General features: G+C 37.9%; 2 protein-coding genes across 11 annotated transcripts in view; both read left to right on the top strand.

The window, feature by feature from the left end:
* Positions 1-20,978, top strand: part of MYO6 (myosin VI) — a 144,020-nt gene continuing 123,042 nt past the window's right edge. For all 10 annotated transcript variants that reach the window (XM_025890630.2, XM_025890631.2, XM_073905240.1 and 7 more), the window contains exon 1: positions 1-210. The gene's annotated coding sequence lies outside the window, so the exon portion shown is untranslated. The remainder of the gene's footprint in view (positions 211-20,978) is intronic.
* On the top strand, positions 5,417-5,865 carry LOC112837977 (26S proteasome complex subunit SEM1). Its single transcript, XM_025890634.2, has one exon. It carries the CDS (start codon positions 5,532-5,534, stop codon positions 5,742-5,744), a length of 213 nt encoding a protein of 70 aa, XP_025746419.1. The 5' UTR covers positions 5,417-5,531; the 3' UTR covers positions 5,745-5,865.

The raw sequence follows: 20,978 nt of genomic DNA on the forward strand, positions 1-20,978 counted from the left end.
CTAGGCTGGGCGCCGGCGGGCGGGCGGAGACGGACCCGGGATCTGTCCGAGCAGGAAGCTAGCCGCAGGATCCCGGTCGCCGCCGCCCCGTCTCAGAGCTTGTCCACGTCGTCGCCCTTTGCGCTCCATTTCATCACCTTTCACCCCGCCCTCCACCTCTCCGGCCACAGGTAGCCTTCCCGCCGCGCACCTGCCCCAGCGTCCGCACCGGTGAGTGACGTGGAACCCCTGCTTCGGGGCGTCAGCGTCAGGGCCTCGCTGCCCCGGCCCGCCCTGCTTCAGGGCCTCCTGGGGCCGTCCGGGGGCCGACGGCTAGTTTCACCTCCTGAGGGTGAAGCAGGTGATGGGTGGGCCCGGCCGGCGGCTCACGGTAGTCCCAGGGCTGGTTCTCATTTCCACAAGACAATGAGAGTCTCCTTTCATGGGTTTATCGTCACCAAGATACCTTTGTGTGTCTACTCTAGCTCCCAGGTAGAAGCAGAGCACTCAGGTGACCCACTCTGACTTGGACACTCCGTGATAGCTTTCCCCTAAGTAAACAAGAGTAAAATTCAGTGTAGGAATAGTGCCATTTGTTCTGAGATCTGAGGATCAGATGCCAGCCACTATTAATAGTTTAATCATGTAGGAGACCTGGTTGGGACTGTCTAACGATATAATTTTAGTCTTAAGGTTGTCCAGTACTTTGACTATGTTAATTTATATAGGTGCTGCTGAACAAGAGCTTTTTATATTTGTTAATTTCCAAAAACTCCTTAAAACCATTAAAATGCTCCAACTCCGGGATTTTAAGTGGAAAATAATTTGGTAGGGTTATTACTAGAACATTCGTGTCAGAAATATATTTCTATACGGTTTAAGAAAACAGGTTATATTTTATCTGGCGTAAAGTTGTGGTAGAGGAGTGCTTACATCCTAATTTACAGATGTTAATGAGCAACGAGAACACTGTCCCAGCTTCACAGATTGCTGTACATGCTAAAAGTTTCATTTGCTGTTATGCTCTGGTGGTGTAGATGCAATGTATCTAAATATAGTCAGGGTTTGAGAGTTTTAGAAATTCCTAAGATTTAATTGAAACTATTCACACCATAAAATGTGAATCTTGAACTTGGGCTAGAGTGGTCATGGTACAAAGGTTGGCAGCAAAACGGCTTATCTGTACAAATTAACTAAACTTCATAGATATCTTGGGTTGTGGTTTTACAATTGGAAATTGTTTAGTGAAAAAATTACCTTGGTGTTTTTTTATCATTAATTTTAGAAACATTACAAATTGGGCTATAGCCAGAGCTTGAAACAATGCAGCCATTCAAAATAACTCATTGACTTTTAAATATCCAGCTCATTTTGAGTGTTTTAATTGCGCAGGAATTATATGCACAGTGGTAAACAGAAGTCATTTTAGTCTCAAGCAGATTTGCCTATTGAGTTTGTATGTTCTATGTGACATACTGTTTTTCCAGTTAGAGTTACATTTTTGTTTTCAAAAACTAAAAGGGAGTAACAGAAGTGATGAATGACTTTAAGGAAAGATTATCGTGATTAAAAACTCTAAATATATATTATATAAAACTGTAACATATTCTTCATTAGTGTCTAGAAACGTGAGCAAGAAAAATGTAATGAGCTATTGCAATATTTAATGTAAATTAATGCAACTTATTAAAAACATCATAAATCATGACCCATGACGCTTATCTTAGTGGATTTTTTTCCCTCTATTTATGTTTATGTGATCAAGTTTTAAAATAACAGTGGCCAGGAAATCTGAGAGAGGCTGAAGGCTCTTTTCTCATCCTGTTGTGACTTTGCCTGGAGAATGTGGAGTATCATGTAGCCCATTGTTTAGATAACTGGGCTGTCTCTGGGTTCTAAAGTACAGTTCTTTTTAGAAAGTTTTAAAATTTTTGACCATGTGAGGTTTGAATAAATATAAGCATCCAAAACATTTTTTTGGAAAATTAACCCGTTTTCACTGTTGATAATTGAAGCTTCATTTTGATATTTAAAAATGTCAATTTTAAAAAGATTCCTAACCTTTGAATTTTTCATTTTTGTGTATTAAAACATTTTCACTAAAAGACTGAAAAAGGTATTACAGCTTTAATAATTTTCATACAGTTTGTGATCCCCTTAATGAGGTACTTCATAATAATTTCTGAACTTTAGTAGTATAAGATCATCACCCCTTCATTAGGCATCTGCCATAATCAGAACGTTAACTGAGGGATTTGATCTACAAAATAATTTTCAGGGTTGGTGGTCTTGTCCTTTTACACATGAAGAAATTTAAGCTTAGAGTATTCACTATTTGCTCAAGGTCTTACAGCTCCAGAGGAACAAAGTCTGGATTCACACCTAGGTTTTCTGACCATGAAACCCATCTTTTCCACCAGACCAGGTTGCCTTGATCTCAGTTCATTTGGTAGACTGTTCAAATAAACCTGCAGAACTGGTATTGTGTTAAAGAATGTAACTTGAAGAAGGCACACAGGACTGAGGATGATATAGGTCATGAATGAGGCTCTGAAACTAATGTTGAATTTTCTGTTTTTTTCATTCTTAAGTTGACAGCTTTGAACATTGATAATGGTGTTGCTTTATCATTTCTGATGTAAATTCCAATTTTAGTATATGTGCTGCCGAAGTGAGCACTCTGATGTAAATTCCAGAAAATTATACAAATTGTGCACTTTTTATTTTGATGGGTTTATAGGAATTAGAATTAGGCTGTAATATAACACTGGTTTTCATTGTAGTTAAAATGAATAGTACAGTGTTCCTGTTTCGGATAGAACTTTATATTTTCCTCAAATGAGTTAGATCGTTGCCCATAAATGCAGTAGCTGTTTTTTAAATATTACATAATTAACTTCATAATCTTTGTGAGGGGGCTTGTTTTCAAAGGATGATTAAATTCTCACCTGTACTATTAGAACAATTTTTTTTATGGTCTGTGTTTATTTCAGGAATGTCCCTTGAGCTATAATAGACATAAAGAACAAAAATGAGCACACAAAGTCCATCTTTTGTAACAAAGTAGGAATCATTTCAGCAGTAGAATGTAGTTGGGTAAATGAGAAGAAAAATGGTAAGGCTGGGTTGGGTGACTATGTTTACAGGTTTTTTTTTTTTTTAAAGATTTTATTTATTTATTTGACAGAGAGAGACAGCAAGAGAGGGAACACAAGCAGGGGCAGTGGGAGAGGGAGAAGCAGGTTTCCCATTGAGCAGGGAGCCTGATGCGGGGCTCAGTCCCAGGACCCTAGGATCATGACCTGAGCCGAAGGCAGACGCTTAATGACTCGAGCCATTCAGGCGCCCCTACAGGTGTTTCATTATTTGGTTTGAACTATTAGGAACTTTTCCCCTCGAGGATACTCTTATTCAACTGTAAATACAAGACCATCATCCAAGAGCTTAATATAAATTATTAATTGATGATCTGTAACACATCTGCGTGTGTGTGTGTGTGTGTGTGTGTGTGTGTGTGTATGTATGTATGTGTAGATAATTAAGAACTAACTAAGGTCAAAAAAGCTTAAATCCTATTTTTGAGGCATTATATAATATTCAAAGGAACAAGGAAGTTTAGCATTTAAAACAGCTATACTTTTATTTGACAATTTTTTTTAAAGATTTTATTTATTTATTTGACAGAGACACGGCGAGAGAGGTACACAAGCAGGGGGAGTGGGAGAGGGAGAAGCAGGCTTCCTGCTGAGCAGGGAGCCCGACATGGGGCTCCATCCCAGGACACTGGGATCATGACCCGAGCCAAGGATAGACACCTAATGACTGAGCCACCCAGGCACCCCTTATTTGACAAATTTAGTGGACTATTAGTAATCTTTTTTTTTTTTTAAAGATTTTATTTGACAGAGAGAGACACAGCGAGAGAGGGAACACAAGCAGGGGGAGTGGGAGAAAGGAGCAGGCTGCCCGCTGAGCAGGGAGCCCGATGTGGGGCTCAGTCCCAGGACCCCGGGATCATGACCCGAACCGAAGGCAGATGCCCAACGACTGAGCCACCCAGGCGCCCCGGACTATTAGTAATCTTAAAATATACGTATTAGAATATTTTTCTGTTTATGGTCTTGAAAAATAAACTTTTCATATTTAGTATAAGAATGACATGGTAACTTGAGAAATGACCACAAGCCCACAAAAAGTTCTCCCTGTAAGTGCTGAAGCATAGACTATAAAACCAGAAGAACGAATCTGGCATCTTTAGAAATCTGGCTAGTGTTAAAGAGAAGGAAAGTCCTTTTCTATGCAGAAAGCTTGCCTCCAGTGAAACCAGAATGTTGAAGAACATTCCCTGGGTGAAATTCACATAGGTGACTATTTATATCCAGGCTGAGTAATGCCCACAACCAAGGCGGTGCTCTTGACAAAAACCACAGGCATCTTTCATGTAAGTTACATCACTTGTTATTTTATTTGAAAGTAACCTGCTGCGTAACCTTTACAAGGTAAGGTATTGAATATAGCAGAATTTTAAAATTTCTGTTCCATGTGGATGGATGTCTTTTTCAATAAATAATCTGAGGGCCTACTGTGTTTGAAATATGACTGTCGGTAGGAACTGGTTCTTCTTTGTACTGGCAGATCTTTGGATCTAGGAAATATAAAGAGTGGCAGCAACATAGAAAGATGAATAGGAATACCCATTTAAAATCTGATGATATTTATATCAAATTTAAATAATTTACATTTGCATGGTACTTTATTGTTCGGGAAATCATTTTATATACATTTGGTCCTTAAAACAACTTGTTGAAGTAGATGTGGTAAACTTACTCTTATTATTAAGCACCATGGTCAAAGTTACATATGTGGCTGCTTAGAAGCATAGCTGAGAATGGAACTTCTGTGTATTTCCATAGTAGATCACAGTTACCTTCTAGGTGTTAGGGTTAACCTCTTAACAGGCACTTACTTCATTTTGTGGCTTCTATTTGGATGGTTCAGGAAATTCTGAAAAGTTGGCATCACTAAAGTGTTAAGTGTTAAATAGTTATTAGGTTTGTTTTTGTTTGAATGTAAGGTAGGAGGTGAGCATGATGCATTATTATGGGACTCCTTTAACATTTTTAGTAGATTAGTGGAGCTGAGGTTGGTAATTAACTTTTCTCGTTGGAGAGTTTTTAAAGATTTTTTTATTTTATATATAGAGATAGCATGTGCACATGCACGTGGGTGAGCATGGGGGGAAGGGGAACAAAGGGAGAGGGAGAGAAAGAGAGTCTCAAGCTGACTACGCTGAGTGCAGAGCCACATGCAGGGCCTGATCTCATGACCCTGAGATCCTGACCTGAGCTGAAACCAAGAGTCGTTACTTAACCGACTGTGCGACCCAGGAGCCCTGGTTTGGAGAGTTTTTAAAGAAAAGCCCACGATTTGTTTTAAAGAAGAAAGGCGAGCTGTGTGGTAGAGCTGGCTTCAGAGGTGGCGTCTTCTGTGAGAAAAAGTGAGAGTTCCAACTTTCCTCTCAGCCTGAGAGGTTTTCAGTGGGGAGGGTCACCATGTCAGAGAAAAAGCAGCCGGTAGACTTGGGTCTCTTGGAGGAAGACAACGAGTTCAAGGAGTTCCCTGAGGAAGACTGGGCTGGCTTAGATGAAGATGAAGGTGCACGTGTCTGGGAGGATGATTGGGATGATGACAGTGCAGATGATGACTTCTCCAATCAGTTAGGAGCTGAACTACAGAAACATGGTTATAAGATGGAGACCTCATAGCATCCAGAAGAAGTGTTGAAGCAACCTAAACTTGAACTGTTTACTAAAGTCTAGGACAGAGAACCCAGAGTGGGATACTTAAAAAAATATGTTTATTTCATTACCTGCTTGAATTTATTTATTTTTTTTTTGTAACACACACACACAAAATGTTTTGCTCTTAAAAAAAAAAAGAGAAAAATACTGTGGGGGAATTTTGAAAATAACTTTGTTACTTGGCACATTGGAATTGATCTGATAGTTATGCTTGTTTTTGTAAAGATTCACTAATGAGCTAAGGTGTGTCTGTATTGGTACCTTTATGCCTTCATTCATTTGACAAATATTTGAGTGTCTGCCATGAGCCAGGCACTGTTCTAAGTGCTGATGATACAGTGATAAATTAAGACCAAGTCCCTGTGCTGAGTGACATTTTATTGTTGTTTTGAATTAAGTTAATTATAGACTGTTCATACTAGTATGTAATCAACAGGGCTGACCTAAAGTTTGGAAATAGATGGTTGTCAAAGTTGTGCAATTTGAGGGTTACTAAGAGACTCATTTACTCTAAAATATTCTACTCCTGGCCTTCAGTCCACTGTTACCAGTTTGCTCCTAATAAGTAAGAGTATGTTCCATCTTTTATCACAGTCTTGGGAACACAAGGCTAAGAGAAAATAAATGGGACCTAGGATTGATATGTTGGATTAGCAGGTAATGTTTATTGAGTTTTTACCGTGTGTTAGTGTGTCAAGCAAGTACTTTATGTACATTATCTCAGTTAATCACTACCTGACTTACTTTAGTGCATTTGACATTATGACCAACAATTTACACATTGGAAAACTGAGGCATAGAGATGTTAAATTTGTTCAAGCTCACAGCCAGTACTTAGTGGAGATGGAATTTGGATGTACTTACCATGCAGTAGGTAAGAGTAGAAAGAATACTGATACATACAGATTTGTGATGTTCTACCAGTATGTGATGGCATGCTGTGTAGGTGGAAGGCCTTGGTGAGTGATGGGTGGGTCAAGCTCAAGACAGCTTGTTGTGGGGAGGGAGTGGGCAGTGAGGCTTATTGCTTGTTTCACCTGCTTCGCCCTTAGTCTTAATCCTTTTTGTGATAGTCCTGAAGCTCCAGACTTGCATTTATATAGAAGTGCTTGCTTACCCAGCTCACAGGTAAGAGGGACTGGCAGACCAGAGATGAGCCTGGTTTTGCCATTCACTATTGTAGTCAGATTACTTAGTTTCTCTGGGCTTCACTTTTCTCATCTATAAAATGGAGGCAATAATGTTATCTACCTGGTGTTTTTGTGAGGACGGAATTAAATAATAATACATGTGAAACACATATCACAGTGGTGTGTTAAGTTAGTGTGCATTATTATTGTTAACTATGTTAGTTTTTGTTGTTTTTTGGTTTCTTTGGCCATGTTTAATGTGGAATGTTCATTCAAAAAGAAAAAAGTGTATTGGAGATGTTGGTGGAATCTTAAAGTTGGCCAAATTTAAGAAGTTCTGAAATTTAGGTGTGCATCACAATTATCTGGGAACTAGTGAAAACATTTGTTCTGACCAGAATGCAGGCTTAATGTAGTAACAGTTCATAGAAGTAAGACTGTTGTGAAATAATTGTTCCTCCCCAAGTCTTTTTAAAGACACATTAAATTTCTGTATAAATTATCTGGGAACTAGTGAAAACATTTATCAGAAAGGTGTGGGCGAGGTCTGGGAATTAGCATTTTAAAGGGTGTCTCGGTGGATTTACTTGCACACCAAAATTTGAGAACCACTGGTTTAAAACTTTTCTTTATCCTATGCCTAGGGAAGGCTTCAGTAATAACAAAAAAGTGTTTGGATTAACCAGGCAGTGTATGGTAGAAGGAAGTGAAATATCGACTACCAGAATCCCTTCATTGATTTTTTTTCTTTCTTTTTTTTTTAAATTTATTTACTTGACAGAGAGAGACACAGCGAGAGAGGGAACACAAGCAGGGGGAGTGGAAGAGGGAGAAGCAGGCTTCCCGCGGAGCAGGGAGCCCAATGTGGGGCTCCATCCCAGTACCCTGGGATCATTACCCTCTGTTAAGTTTATTTGGTGCTTAAAGGCATTTATCTTGAGAGGACAGGACAGTGTTAAATTTCACACCTAGCTTTAATTGTAATGATTTTTTCAGCTTCATTTGGAAGTGAGCTGGTTATATTTAGTCTTTAAACAATTATACAAATAGCAATAGTAAGTAATACTTGAATAGATCTTAAGACCTTGTTAAACTTTTAAAATTGGATTTCTTTATGTAATGTACTGTTTTGAATTAACCGGACTTGGTATTGTTAGCTGCATCAGGCAGGCTCCCAGCAGAAAGAGATTTCATCCTTGATGGTGCAAAAGAAGAGCTTATAGAGGTTAGAGAACAAACAAGGGTGGTGGTGGGGGGTGGGGAGCACCCAGGGAATAGCAATGGTGAGAAGCCCTTAATTCTCCAGAGATTACCAAAACTGAGAGTTGAGAGCTGGCATTGTGGAGGAGGGCTCTAGGAACAGTGGCTTTGAGGCAGTCAGGCAGGGAGGGAGGGGAAGTTCCCTGACCTCCCTCTGTCTTTGGGTCTTGTTCATTGGCTTGCATTGCTGGAACCCACCTGGGGACCCTAGGTGATGATCTGTGTTGGCTCATCCTCCCAGGGCAGGAACAGAGCAGAGGAGGGATTGGGGGTTTGGTGGAGCAAGTGGAGAATAAATGTGGAGAATAAATAGGGCATTGATTAGAACCTCTGGGAATTTTTAGCATTTCCTTGGTGCAGTTTAAATAACTTTGAGAGTTGTGATAAATCTCAAAAATGCTTTAGACTACTTACCTTAATACATGCTTAGAAAATAGTTCATTCACTTTCTCATCTAATTGGACAGTTTTTTTAGGACTTTTTTTTTTTTTTAAGTAATCTCTGTGCTCAATATGGGGCTTGAACTCACGACCTGGAGATCAAGAGTTGCATGCTGTATGGACTGAGACAGCCAGGCTCCTCTTAGGAACTTTTAATGATCCGTATAAGCCAAGGAGAAATATATCCTAAGTCTATTAACATAAAACCCTTTTATTAATATGTTGTACCTGAGGTACAAGCTCAGAAATGAGGTTTCTGAAATTAGTATTGGTTTGAAAGAGTCAGTGTTTTTCATTAGAAAAGACCTTTTAATGACCAAGTTTTTTAAAAAGAATTTTGGCAAGAAGAGGTCTTTGCCTTGTGGAATTTGTATCTCCTGTTCCCCTGGACTCTTGATAGCAAAAAGACCAGAACGCAGGCTTAATGTAGTAACAGTTCATAGAAGTAAGACTGTTGTGAAATAATTGTTCTTCCTCCCCAAGTCTTTTTAAAGACACATTAAATTTCTGTATAAATCTGTTGCAGTTTGCTGTTATTCAACTGTCTTCTGTTAATGTCAATTTTACCTAGTTAACCTGAAATCTGGGTACAAGTTTAAATACGTGTTTTTTATTTTGGACAAATTCCTGAGGATTGCTAAAGAAAAGGTTTCTCTTAAGAGACGAGATAGTATGAAGGTCCCTAGGATATGAGCAGTACTCCCTCCAAAAACAATTAAGATTATAATTTATATTTTCTTTCTACTCTTGAAAGTTCTGGGGAAAAAGTGCAAGATTTTCTCAGATTAAGCAAAATATATGTATTTTTTAAAGATTTTATTTATTTATTTGACAGAGAGAGACACAGCGAGAGAGGGAACACAAGCAGGGGCAGAGGGAGAGGGAGAAGCAGGCTTCCTAATGAGCAGGGAGCCCGATGTGAGGCTCAATCCCAGGACCCTGGGATCATGACCTGAGCTGAAGGCAGATGCTTTAAGACTGAGCCACCCACGTACCCCTAAGCAAAATCTTGCGATGTACCTACAAAATGATTGAGACTGCTTGTCTCAAGTACAACTAGGCTGGGTCTTGTTCACAGCTTCCAGAAAGGGAAGAACTAACCGTATTGCCTAGGGCTGAGCAAAGTAATCAAATAACAAACACCTGGCTATGGGACTTTAAAATATAAATAAAGGATACTTCTGGATGTAAATGATATAGTTTGGTTTTCTTTAAACAAATAAGTTTATAAACAAGTTTATAAGACTTTAAAAGAATATGGGAGGCACCTGGGTGGCTCGTCAATTAAGCGTCTGACTCTTGATGTCAGCTCAGGTCTTGATCTCAGAGTCTTGAGTTTAGGCTCTGAGTTGGGCTACAAGCTGGGTGTGGAGCCTATTCAAGGGAAAAAAAAAAAAAGAATATGGTACAAAAAAGAAACAGGTTTGGAGTAAACCACAGAGCACCTGTGCTTGAAATAATACATTTAGACATGTTCTCTGTAAGTGGTCTTTTTTTCCTTCTTTGAAAAAGAGATTTCAAACTTTTTGGGATCTTCTAAACACATACTCTTTGTTTTGATTTGGTGTTGATAGAACTAGTATCCTGAAGGGGAGAATTGAGGCTGTTGGTTTTTCCTATGCTCTTTGAATTTCCCTGATTTCAGGATTGAGTTATTCCAGGGAGAACTTTTCTCCAGTTCCTTGTTATTTTTTTTCTAAAATTAGATGAAACAACTGTGTTTTGGTTTGTGGGCATGATTTGCTGTCTGTTATCCTTTTGGTATTTTGGGGAAGAACAAAGTGTATTCATGCGTATGTGTTTTCAAGAGGAATGTATTAGCTTCTCTGCTCTTCCTGTCCATCATTGAAGATGAGAGCAGATGATTTTATGTATCTTTAATCTTTTTGTTTGAGGTTTAAAAAAAAACTGCTGTGTTGGCCATTGAGATAATGGGGAAAAACAGATGAGTGCTTAGTGTAGAAGTAGGCACCGTGTATTCAATGGTAAATTGAAGTTTATATTAGTTTGAGAAAGATTTTCTATCAGGCATGGTGGGGAGGGGAGAGAAGGATGGGAATTGAATGAGTTTGAACATATGACAGATTTCACTACAGATGTTTTAGAAACTAGAAAAATATATTTATTTCAGTCAGAATTTTATATTTCATAGATACGTTCTACTGATAAGTTTGATTTTTTTGAGGGGGGGTGTAGCATAAGTTAGGAATTTGTAGACCAGTTGTTTAATTTGGTGATTTTAATGAGTTATTAGCAAAAATGGAGCTAGCCTGATGGTTGTATACAAGAGTGTTAGTGTGTCAAAAAATGGGCTATTTTTTTATTAAAGGTGTACTTGTGGAATTGGTCCAGAATTTCATGGACTTTGGTTCTATTCTCTAGCATTCTGTTGTTTGGCATATAACATCGACATGGTATTTTTAGCATGGTAGAGTAGTTGAACAGTGAAAAGGTTTTTGTCATGGGTTGGAAGGTGCCAATATATTATAATGATGGATTGAACGGGTGATCCAGATCCAGAATGATCCTAGAACAGTACATTTGTAATGATTCTTGAGGGCCTGTGATGTGCCACTACTTTAAGTTTTATAGTCATTTTCTCATTTAATTCTAATGTTGACCTTAATAGGGTAGCTCTTCTTACCATCTCATTTTACACTGAGATAGCTGAGGTAGAAATAATTTGCTAGGTTGATACAAGTAGTAAGGTGCAGAGCTGAGGGGTGTCTTCAGGTGGTCTGGATCCAGAGCCTTTGCCCCATTTAGAATTCTAAGTTACCTTTTTCTGTGTTCTCTTAAAGACTCAAAGCTTTGAAATCCCATTCAGGATTAATCTCTTCTGTCTACTGTATCTAAACAAGAGATGGTAACATCATGACAGTCTCGCAGCTATTGCCTGCTTTCAAGTGTAAAGCAGATAACTTCTCTGTCATACCCTCTTTTGTCCTTGCCCTCAGATTCCTGTTCTACACACTGCTCCAGCTTCCCCTGCCAGCTGATGAGAGAGGGGAGACCTTCTGGACACGCAGTGTCTAAACTATTCTTTACAGTTTTTATACCCCTTAACTATACATTTTAATTAATACTTAATGAATTTGCTTTAAACAAATGATTCCTGTAAAGTTTCGTGTAAATTAAAGAATTAAATTGTAATTTCATATTATCCTGGGAAAGATTCTTATTTATTTATTTAAAGTATTCCAATAGTGATTTTTTTGTAAAGGGAAGAATCTTTTTGTTGAACAGTGGTTGTTTTCTAGATTATGCTAACAAATATGGATATTTCACATATTACTGTTGTATAAACACAGGTCTGGCTAAATACACGTTTTATATAAATATGCCAGAATTAAGCTTGGTCTCATATTCTGCTTGATATTACCAATAAAAAGGGATTGGGTAATAGGGGCTTTTCTTAAATAAATGGTATTTGTTGGATTTGCCCTCAAATGTTCTATATTAGGGAGCCATCTACACTAAGAATAATACTCTTTTAAGCAGTAGTGTGAGGTTCAATATGTAGCACAATACTATATACATATATACTTATTTTAAAAATTCTTTTTGTGTCATATTTATTAGGTAAATGATAGTGTTCTGTTTTGATGCTAAAATCAGTATTTTATGTGACTGAAATAAATTGTTTGAAAATAACAGTTAAATTTAGAGACAGTTTTATTAAAAAATGGTTATGGTTGAAAAGCAGACAAATTGTTGTTTGGAAAACATACTTTCATGTAGCTCTGGGTAAAATATTTATTTCCTGTACCTAATACCATGCTAATGAGGCCATGAACCCGGATTCATTGTAATCTGTGTTCTGCCCTAAACACTCAACAGAGACTACTCTGTAGCCTCGTAATTAATAGATCCAGTGGCCTCATTTAGATCGTTATTCTTTTCCAACCTGTTCAACTGTTCACCAACTAATCCTCCTTGAATTCTTTTCTCTTAGCTTCTATGGTCATGCACTCTGTCAGGTCTCTGACTTTTCCTGTTTTGTTTTTACTCCTTAATTCTCTCTGCCCATGCCTTTACTGTTCATGTCTCATAAACTCCTGTACTTGGCACTTGGCTCTACTCTGTTCTTATTTTTTGATAATTAGTCCCATGGTTCCAATTCTTATTTTTAGTGATTTCCCCTAAATTTCTTTCTGTATCAACTTGACTGTCATTTTTTTTTTTTAAAGATTTTATTTATTTGAGAGAGAGGGAATTGAGAGATAGAGAGCACGAGAGGGAAGAGGGTCAGAGGGAGAAGCAGACTCCCCGCCGAGCAGGGAGCCTGATGCGGGACTCGATCCCGGGACTCCAGGATCATGACCTGAGCCGAAGGCAGTCGCTCAACTGACTGAGCCACCCAGGCGCCCTTGACCGTCATTTCTAAACTGATGCTCTGTAGACGTCTTCAAATTTCACAGTTCCCATCAAATCCACTCCTTTGAGAAACTTGGATCTTCTTCTGTTTCCTGTATGATAGCCCCATTGCCCTAGTTATTCAGGTTCAGAATTTTCACTCAACTTTTCCCTCTTGTCCTATTCTTTCACTTGCCAAACCCTGTTCTTCTGGAAGGTCATCCTTCACTTTCTACTCCCTCTGTCTGAGTGCAGGCTTCATTACTTTTTCTTCCTTACACATCTCCTTGTGTTTGGCCCTTTTCCTCAATGCACAATACAGCCTATCCTGGGCACTGCCTTTAGGGCTATGTTTCAGAGTAGAAATCTGATTGTAATAATCTCTTGCTGAATAAGAATCCTTATCAGCCTTTATGAATACATTTCAGAGTCCAAACTTGTACTGTGGGGTTGAAACTCTTCATGGCCTGATCTCTTGGCTCACTTTTCCACTGCAGCACTTGTCACACTTCTGCCACTGTGCCATGCCCTAGCCCCATTGACCTGTTCCCTTAACATTGTCCCCATTCTCCCATCTTCCTACTCTTGTTCAAACAGACCTTTGTCTGGAATTCACTTTCCTTTAGTCTTACCTATCTTTCAGGAACTGTTTGAATTAAATCTTTCAAAATAGTTTTTCCAAATTTACTGTTGGGAATTATACCTGTTTTATAATATTCGTCACAGGTTATGTAATATATATGTGTCTTCTTTCATTGTCCCCTACTCTCACTAGATTATGAATACTAGAGAATGTGAGCTGCCTAGCAAAAGATTTGGTAAGATTTTATGTAGATCACTGGATCTCAGGTTTTAGGATTCTTTTGTACTCATAATTATGGAGGACTTTCTAAAGATTTTGTTTATCTGGTTTATCAGTACTTACTGTGTTAGAAATTAAAAACTTATTTAATCCATCTAAAAATAAATAATAAATGCATGTTAACAGAAAATAACATTTTCTGAAAAATAACTATTTTTGGGGTGCCTGGCTGGCTCAGTCGGTAGAATATCTGACTCTTGATCTTGGGTTGTGAATTTAAGCCCCACGTTGGGTGTAGAGATTACTTAAAAATTAACAAAAAGAAAAATAACTATTTACCAAAACAAAGATTTGTGAAAAAAGTGGCACTATTTAATAGATGATAACTGGATTAAATTTTCCTGTATTATGTTGTTTTTGGTTGAACTGTAGATGAAGAAATCTGGCCTCACACAGATATATCCTTGGGAAAGGAGGTAGTAATGTAACCTTTTTAGATAACTGTGTATATCCTTCTTTGATCTTCACCAAAACTCAGCAGGTGGTAATTTCTTAAAGTTCCAAGGTGGAATCTTAAACCATACTAGTAAACTTTTGCACTCTGTTATATTACAATCTGTTGGTGTGTTTTGCACTCTGATGTATCTTTTATCCATGCATGATTTTATAACATGATGTGTTGGTCATTTGAAACACACAGTTTTGCTGAATTATGTAGATCTTCCAAATTTTTATAATATCAAAAAATTGTATTTTGATTTCATCAGAAAAGTCTTAACTATTTATTTATTTTTTTAAAGATTTTATTTGAGAGAGAGTGAGAGGGAGAGAGCATGAGAGGGGGGAGGGTCAGAGGGAGAAGCAGACTCCCTGCTGAGCAGGGAGCCCGATGCGGGATGATCCTGGGACTCCAGGATCATGACCTGAGCCGAAGGCAGTCGCTTAACCAACTGAGCCACCCAGGCACCCAAGTCTTAACTATTTAAACTTAAACAGCATAAGCTAGTATGCTTAAGGTGGCAGATACAAGTTTTCCCAGATTCTGCTTTTCGCTTGAATTTTATTATTATCCACAAATATTGTCAATTGCTTTCCTTGTAGTGACAGGCTTTACTCAAAAAACAAACAAAACCCCAATTTTGCCAAAAACCCAACTTTGAATAACGAAGGTTTGTTAGTCAGTGTTTCCAGTAACCATGGTATTTTATGGAGGGAAAAAAAAAAGTTCCTGAAGATTACAACTCGAACATTCACACAAGTATGTTCCTTGAGGCAGCCATCATATTTTGTTTTACAGTGAAGTACTTAATGTGCAGTTCCTATTTCATCATACAGAATGTTAAAAAGATGTATTTAGGATCAAGATATACTAAAGTTAATAAATTTTACTGCTTAGTTAAATATTTTTTTTTTAAGATTTTATTTATTTGAGAGAGGGGGGGGAGAGCACAGAGGGAGAGTGAGAGGGAGAAGCAGACTCCTTGCTGAGCAAGGAGCCTGATATGGGACTCAGTCCCAGGACTCTGAGATCATGACCTGAGCTGAAGGCAGCAGCTTAACTGACTGAGCCACCCAGGCGTCCCTTTTTTTTTTTAAAGCTTTTATTTATTTGACAGCAAGAGAGCACAGGCAGGGGGAGCAGCAGAGGGAGAGGGAGAAGCGGACTCTCTGCTGAGCAGGGAGCTTGACATGGGGCTCAATCCCAGGACTCTGGGATTATGACCTGAGCTGAAGGCATTTACCAGATTGAGCCACCAGGTGCCCCAGTCAAAAGAATCCTTAAGTGAAACCAACATTCTTTTATTGTGGGTGCAGTGACCCCTGTCTTGGTTCTGGCTAAAGTGGTAGAAGTTTTACCTATCATTGGTTCTGCATAATTAGGGTAAATGTAACTATAGTGAAAAAGGCAAGTGTCTTATTATTATGAAAATAATTTTGACCTTGTTGACTCTCTGGAAGGGTCTCAGGGATCTTCAGGAGTCCATTGACTTGGAGAACTGCTGGTCTAGGTAATTGTCCGCTTGAGTTGTGAATGTGTTCAGGTTTCCTCTAGGCCAAACATGTAGAATCCTAGAAAGTTAGAAATGGACATTACCCTGGAGTTAATTTAATTCTAATTCCTCATTAAAAAGTTGAGGAAACAGGTTTAGAGAGGTGAAGAGACTTGATGAAGGCCATACAATTAAATTAGAGGCAGAACTGAAAAGATAATTCATGTGGCTCTTAGTTCAGAATTCATTTTTTCTATCAATATTGTGAAATTTAAAAATTTAGAGGATGGGGCCCCTGGGTGGCTTAGTCGCTTAAGGGTCTGACTCTTGATTTCAGCTCACGTCATGATCTCAGAGTCGTGAGATTGAGCCCTGCGTTGTGGGCTCTGTGCTGTGTGTGGAGCCTACTTAAGATTCTTTCTCTCCTTCTCCCTGTGGACACCCCCGCCGCCCCCCACACTCTCTATCCACCAAAAAGAAAAAAAAATTGGAGGTAATTTCGGACACATTTCATATAAAGCTATAACTAGAAAATAAGTATTTTTTTAAATGCTATAATATGGATACTGTCAAATAGAATTCCTTAGGGGATAAATTGTTGAACTCTGTGACCCCAAACTCTAGGATCAGCTTTCATGTGTTTTTCACCTTTTTCCCATCTAGTTGAATATGAAATTGCTATAGTCACATGGACAGTTGAGAAATTGAGATAATTCAACAATTAATGTATAATCATTGCTAAGAAAAGTCTTAAAATATATCCTGGTAGAAATCAGTATCATTAATTTGACATTTAAGAGAACAGCATATAATTATATACAAAAATGAAAAATAATTGAGCATATTTTAGAGAATTTTTTTAAAAAAATCATGGTGGAAAGTTTTCAGCATGTTAAGAAAAGAAGAGCTGTAAACCACCGTGTACCTGTTACCCAGATTCAACAGTTAGCAACTTACGGCTAATCTTATACCTTTTCTTTATCTAAAACTACCCCCTCTCCTGCCTCACATTATTTTGAATCACATTCCAGATATATACTATCATCTATGAACATTTCAGTTCGTAAAAGGGAGTACTTCTTAAAACTTGTACTCAGGCGTATCTAATGAAATCAGGACTTGATCTCTGATACATCGGAATGACCCTCTCAGTTTGCTCTAGCTTAACCAACAAACCCGGCAACAAACGAAAGTCCTTCTCCCTTTGATCGTGCCATTCTTCTTGTTCTTTTGCCTTATATCTCTTAACCTTACTTTAAATTTCTTGAAAGAGAAGGCTCTATTAGCTGTTTCTGTTTTTCTATTTTTAAAGGAGTTGACTTTAGTTTTTTTTTTTTTAAGATTTTATTTATTTGAGAGAGAGAGAGCACCCGAGGCAGGCAGAGGGAGAAGCAGGCTGCCCGCCGAGCAGGGAGCCCCATGTGCGGCTCGGTCCCTCCGCCCTGAGATCATGACCTGAGCCGAAGGCGGATGCTCAACGACGGAGTTCCCTTTTACCTTAGTTTTTTTCATGAATTTACTACAGAAATCATATTTTGCCTCTCCAAACATTTTACTTTTAGGATTTTTAAGATTGTATCTGTTGCAGAATGCATAAATAACGTTTTTTACCTGGTAGTTTTAGAATATTGAGATGTCAATAATTTGGTCTATTTTGGGTGGATTTAATACAAGAATTTGTCTTTATTTTACAAGAGGGAGTACAGACTTCTAGTTATAAAACAGAACAAACAGGTGGTTACCAGAGGGGAGGTGGGTGTAGGGATGGGTGAAATAGGTGACGGCGATTAGGATTGCATTTGTCTTGATGAGCACCGAGTAACATACAGAATTGTTGAATTACTGTATTGTACACCTGAAACTAATGTAACACTGTTAACTATACTGGAATTAAAGTAAACCCCCCCAAACCCAAAAGAAACAAAGATAAATTAGACATGGGGATATAATGTACAGCACAGGGAGTGTAGTTAATATTTGTAATATGTCTGGTGACAGATGGTAGCTAGATTTACTGTGGTAATGACTTTGTAATGTATATAAATGTTGAGTGACTATGCGGTACATCTGAAACGAATATTGTATATCTATAACATTTTAATAAGGAAAAAGTGATACTATAGAGAGATTGCCATAAAGATACATAGAGTCCATAAGGAGATACTTATTTGAAAACATGACCAGAAATAATTTTCTCATATTGTTTTAGTATAAAATTAGGTATTTGTTATCTTCTCTCTAGTATTTGAACTTCTAAACCACCCCCCTTATGCCTTTAGTTCTATAGACATTTTCCAGTGACTATTATTTGTCTAACTAAAAGTTAGATCTCTCTTTTTTTTTTTTGAAAGTTAGATGTCTTGTCTTTGATTTATCTTTCCTGAGTTTGTTGAAGTCGTATTGACAATTTAGTTGAACCTTGATGGATAATAATATAATTAAAGAATCTTAGATTTGTTAACAAGGATAGTATAGATGGCTTTGCCCAAAAATATATAAAAATGTAAACTATAAGGCACATACATGAGTTAGCACTGTTGTTTCTTTTTTTTTTTTTTAAGATTTTATTTATTTGACAGAGAGAGAGAGAGTGAGAGAGGGAACACAGCAGGGAGAGTGTGAGAAGCAGGCTTCTTGCCAAGCAGGGAGCCCAATGCAGGACTCGATCCCAGGACCCTGGGATCATGACCTGAGCCGAAGGCAGATGCTTAACGGCTGAGCCACCCAGGCGCCCTGCAATGTTGTTTCTTACATTAGTTTTCTTTGTAAAAGAATTCTGCAAAAGGGCCCTTTTACTGGCTTTTGTTAAAGTGTATATATATCTCCAAGAAATTGATTAATGAACAGAAAAGGAAAGAAATGAATATGTTTTAACTGAGGATACATTTATCTGTACCTATTCCTCATCAAAGCTGCAGTATTTATATTTGGACTCCAGATGCTCAATGTATTCCTGGGTAAATAAAATTTAAGGGAAGAAATCAGCTAATCAAAGTTATAACCTGAACATGAAAAATTCCCCTGATTTATAAGACAATATGAAATATTTCCCTTATTCCTCTCTGCAGTATAAATGAGAATTTGGGTGACTTTCCAAATAGTACTTCATCAACATAAAAGTGATTTGATTTTATATTTGTTACTGTTGGAAGTGAAGGAATAAATTCTTGGGTTTTAAAAATCCTGATGTCTGGGGGCACCTGAGTGGCTCAGTCGGTTGAGCGCTTGACTCTTCATTTTGGCTTGGTCGGGGTCTCAGGGTCATGGGATCCAGCCCTGCTTCTCGCTCCATGCTCGGCAGGGAGTCCACTTGAGATTCTTTCTCTCCCTTTCCCTCTGCCTCTCCTCCCATCCCTCCTTGCCCCCCAGCCCAGCCATTCTCTCTCTCTCTCAAATAAATAAATCAATCTTTTAAAAAAAAATCCTGTTGTCTGGGCCACAGCCTAGACCCATTAAATCTGAGCTCTTGGGAGAGTGAGACCTAGATGGCAGTACTTTTTCAAAGGTCTTCAGATGACTCCAGCTCAGTTGTTTCTCTCTTTTTTTTTAAAGATTTTATTTATGTTTCTCTTTTTTTAATATTAAATCTGTGTAAATAAAACTTTTTTTTATCAAATACTAAGGAAACTTTTGATGATCAAAATGTTTTAAAAAGGAGCACCTGGGTGGCTCCGTTGGTTAAGTGTCTGCCTTCAGTTCAAGTCATGGTCTCAGGGTCCAGGGATCGAGCCCTGCGTTGGGCTTCCTGCTCAGTGGGGAGTCTGCTTCTCCCTCTCCGTCTGCTCATGTGTGTGCTCTCTGTCTCTCTCTCAAATAAATAAATAAAATCTTAAAAAAAATTATTAAAATGACATACTTGTTATGCATTACAGAATTTGTAAGTAGACGTTAATTCTGTTGAATCTAGTTTATAGAATACCTTTGTGGACCAATCTATCCTATTTTAAGCCTCTACACAATTAACTTATTGTTTGTTCATTATAGAAATCCACGTAACCAAAATGAAGTGAGTAAGAATCCTTGATATTTCTACCATGTATAGATAATCACTATTGTTGGCATTTTGCTGGATGGTATTTTAGTGTGTGCCTGTATGTACACCTATGTATTTTTAACAAAAATGAAACTAAAATAACTCCCCTCCCCTTTATTGAAGGCCTTAAAAATTAAATGCATTTTCATCTCTGTAGGGTGATTCAGAAATTTCATTTCTATACCTGGAATTTATGATTTTTTGGGTTCTGTGACTTTGTTTCTGTATGAAGAAAAGTAATTATCCTTAGATGCTGTCATAACACTTTGCTGTAGCCCCACTTAATAACGGCTTAATGATTTATGTAGATGAATGTCCATTTATAATCCAAACCAAATGTTTTTGAGATGTTATATATTACATAAACATTTTTGTTTTTTAATTTTTATATAATGGTTATGAATTATGTATTTACTTTTCTAAGAATATTATTTAAAAACATGATTTCAATATTTTTGCACCAAATAGGTTAATGAATTTACATTAATTATAGCCCTATACAAATTTAAAGAATTTATAGATTTTCCTCCCATGATTCAGTAGTTTGAATAAACTTATCTTTTATTTTTGACATGCTCTTTTTATATATTCATGTGTCTTGCTGCCACTAAATTGCTGATATCCTCTCATATTCTATTGGATCTTTTTTGTCATTATTAGAGAATGTTGTATTTAGTGTATTATGTGAGTGTTGAGATCTTTAATGAAACATAGTAAAGAAGTGTTGTTTTTACTTTTCATGTAACAGCTGTCTTTTACCTTTTATTTATTTTATTTTTAGAGGGGGGAGAGAGAGAGAGAGAGAGAGGTGGGGAGAGGGGCAGAGCGAGCGAGAGAGAGAGAATGGAGGGTCTCCCACAACCCTGAGAGATGACCTGCGCCGAAATCAAGAGCTGGATGCTTAACCAGCTGAGCCACCCAGGTGCCCTGTCTTCTACCTTTTAAAAAATGGTTTCTTAAGTAATAGAATATTATGGTGTATTTCTTAGAGATTTTTCTTTAGTGAGGAAAATCAAGGAAATGGGAGTTTTCCCCTTAGCTTTTTTTTTTTTTTATAAAGATTTTATTTATTTACTTGACAGAGAGAGACACAGCGAGAGAGGGAACACAAGCAGGGGGAGTAGGAGAGGGAGAAGCAGGCTTCCCGCTGAGCAGGGAGCCCGATGCGGGGCTCCATCCCAGGAAC

The sequence above is a fragment of the Callorhinus ursinus genome, unplaced genomic scaffold (genome assembly GCF_003265705.2).
Source record: "Callorhinus ursinus isolate GAN/ISIS: 27379988/994484 unplaced genomic scaffold, GSC_fseal_2.0 scaffold22, whole genome shotgun sequence".
NCBI classification, from domain to species: Eukaryota; Metazoa; Chordata; class Mammalia; order Carnivora; family Otariidae; genus Callorhinus; species Callorhinus ursinus.

Coding starts and splice junctions, on each gene's coding strand:
- LOC112837977 (XM_025890634.2), top strand. CDS start 5,532: ATGTCAGAGAAAAAGCAGCCGGTAGACTTGGGTCTCTTGGAGGAAGAC.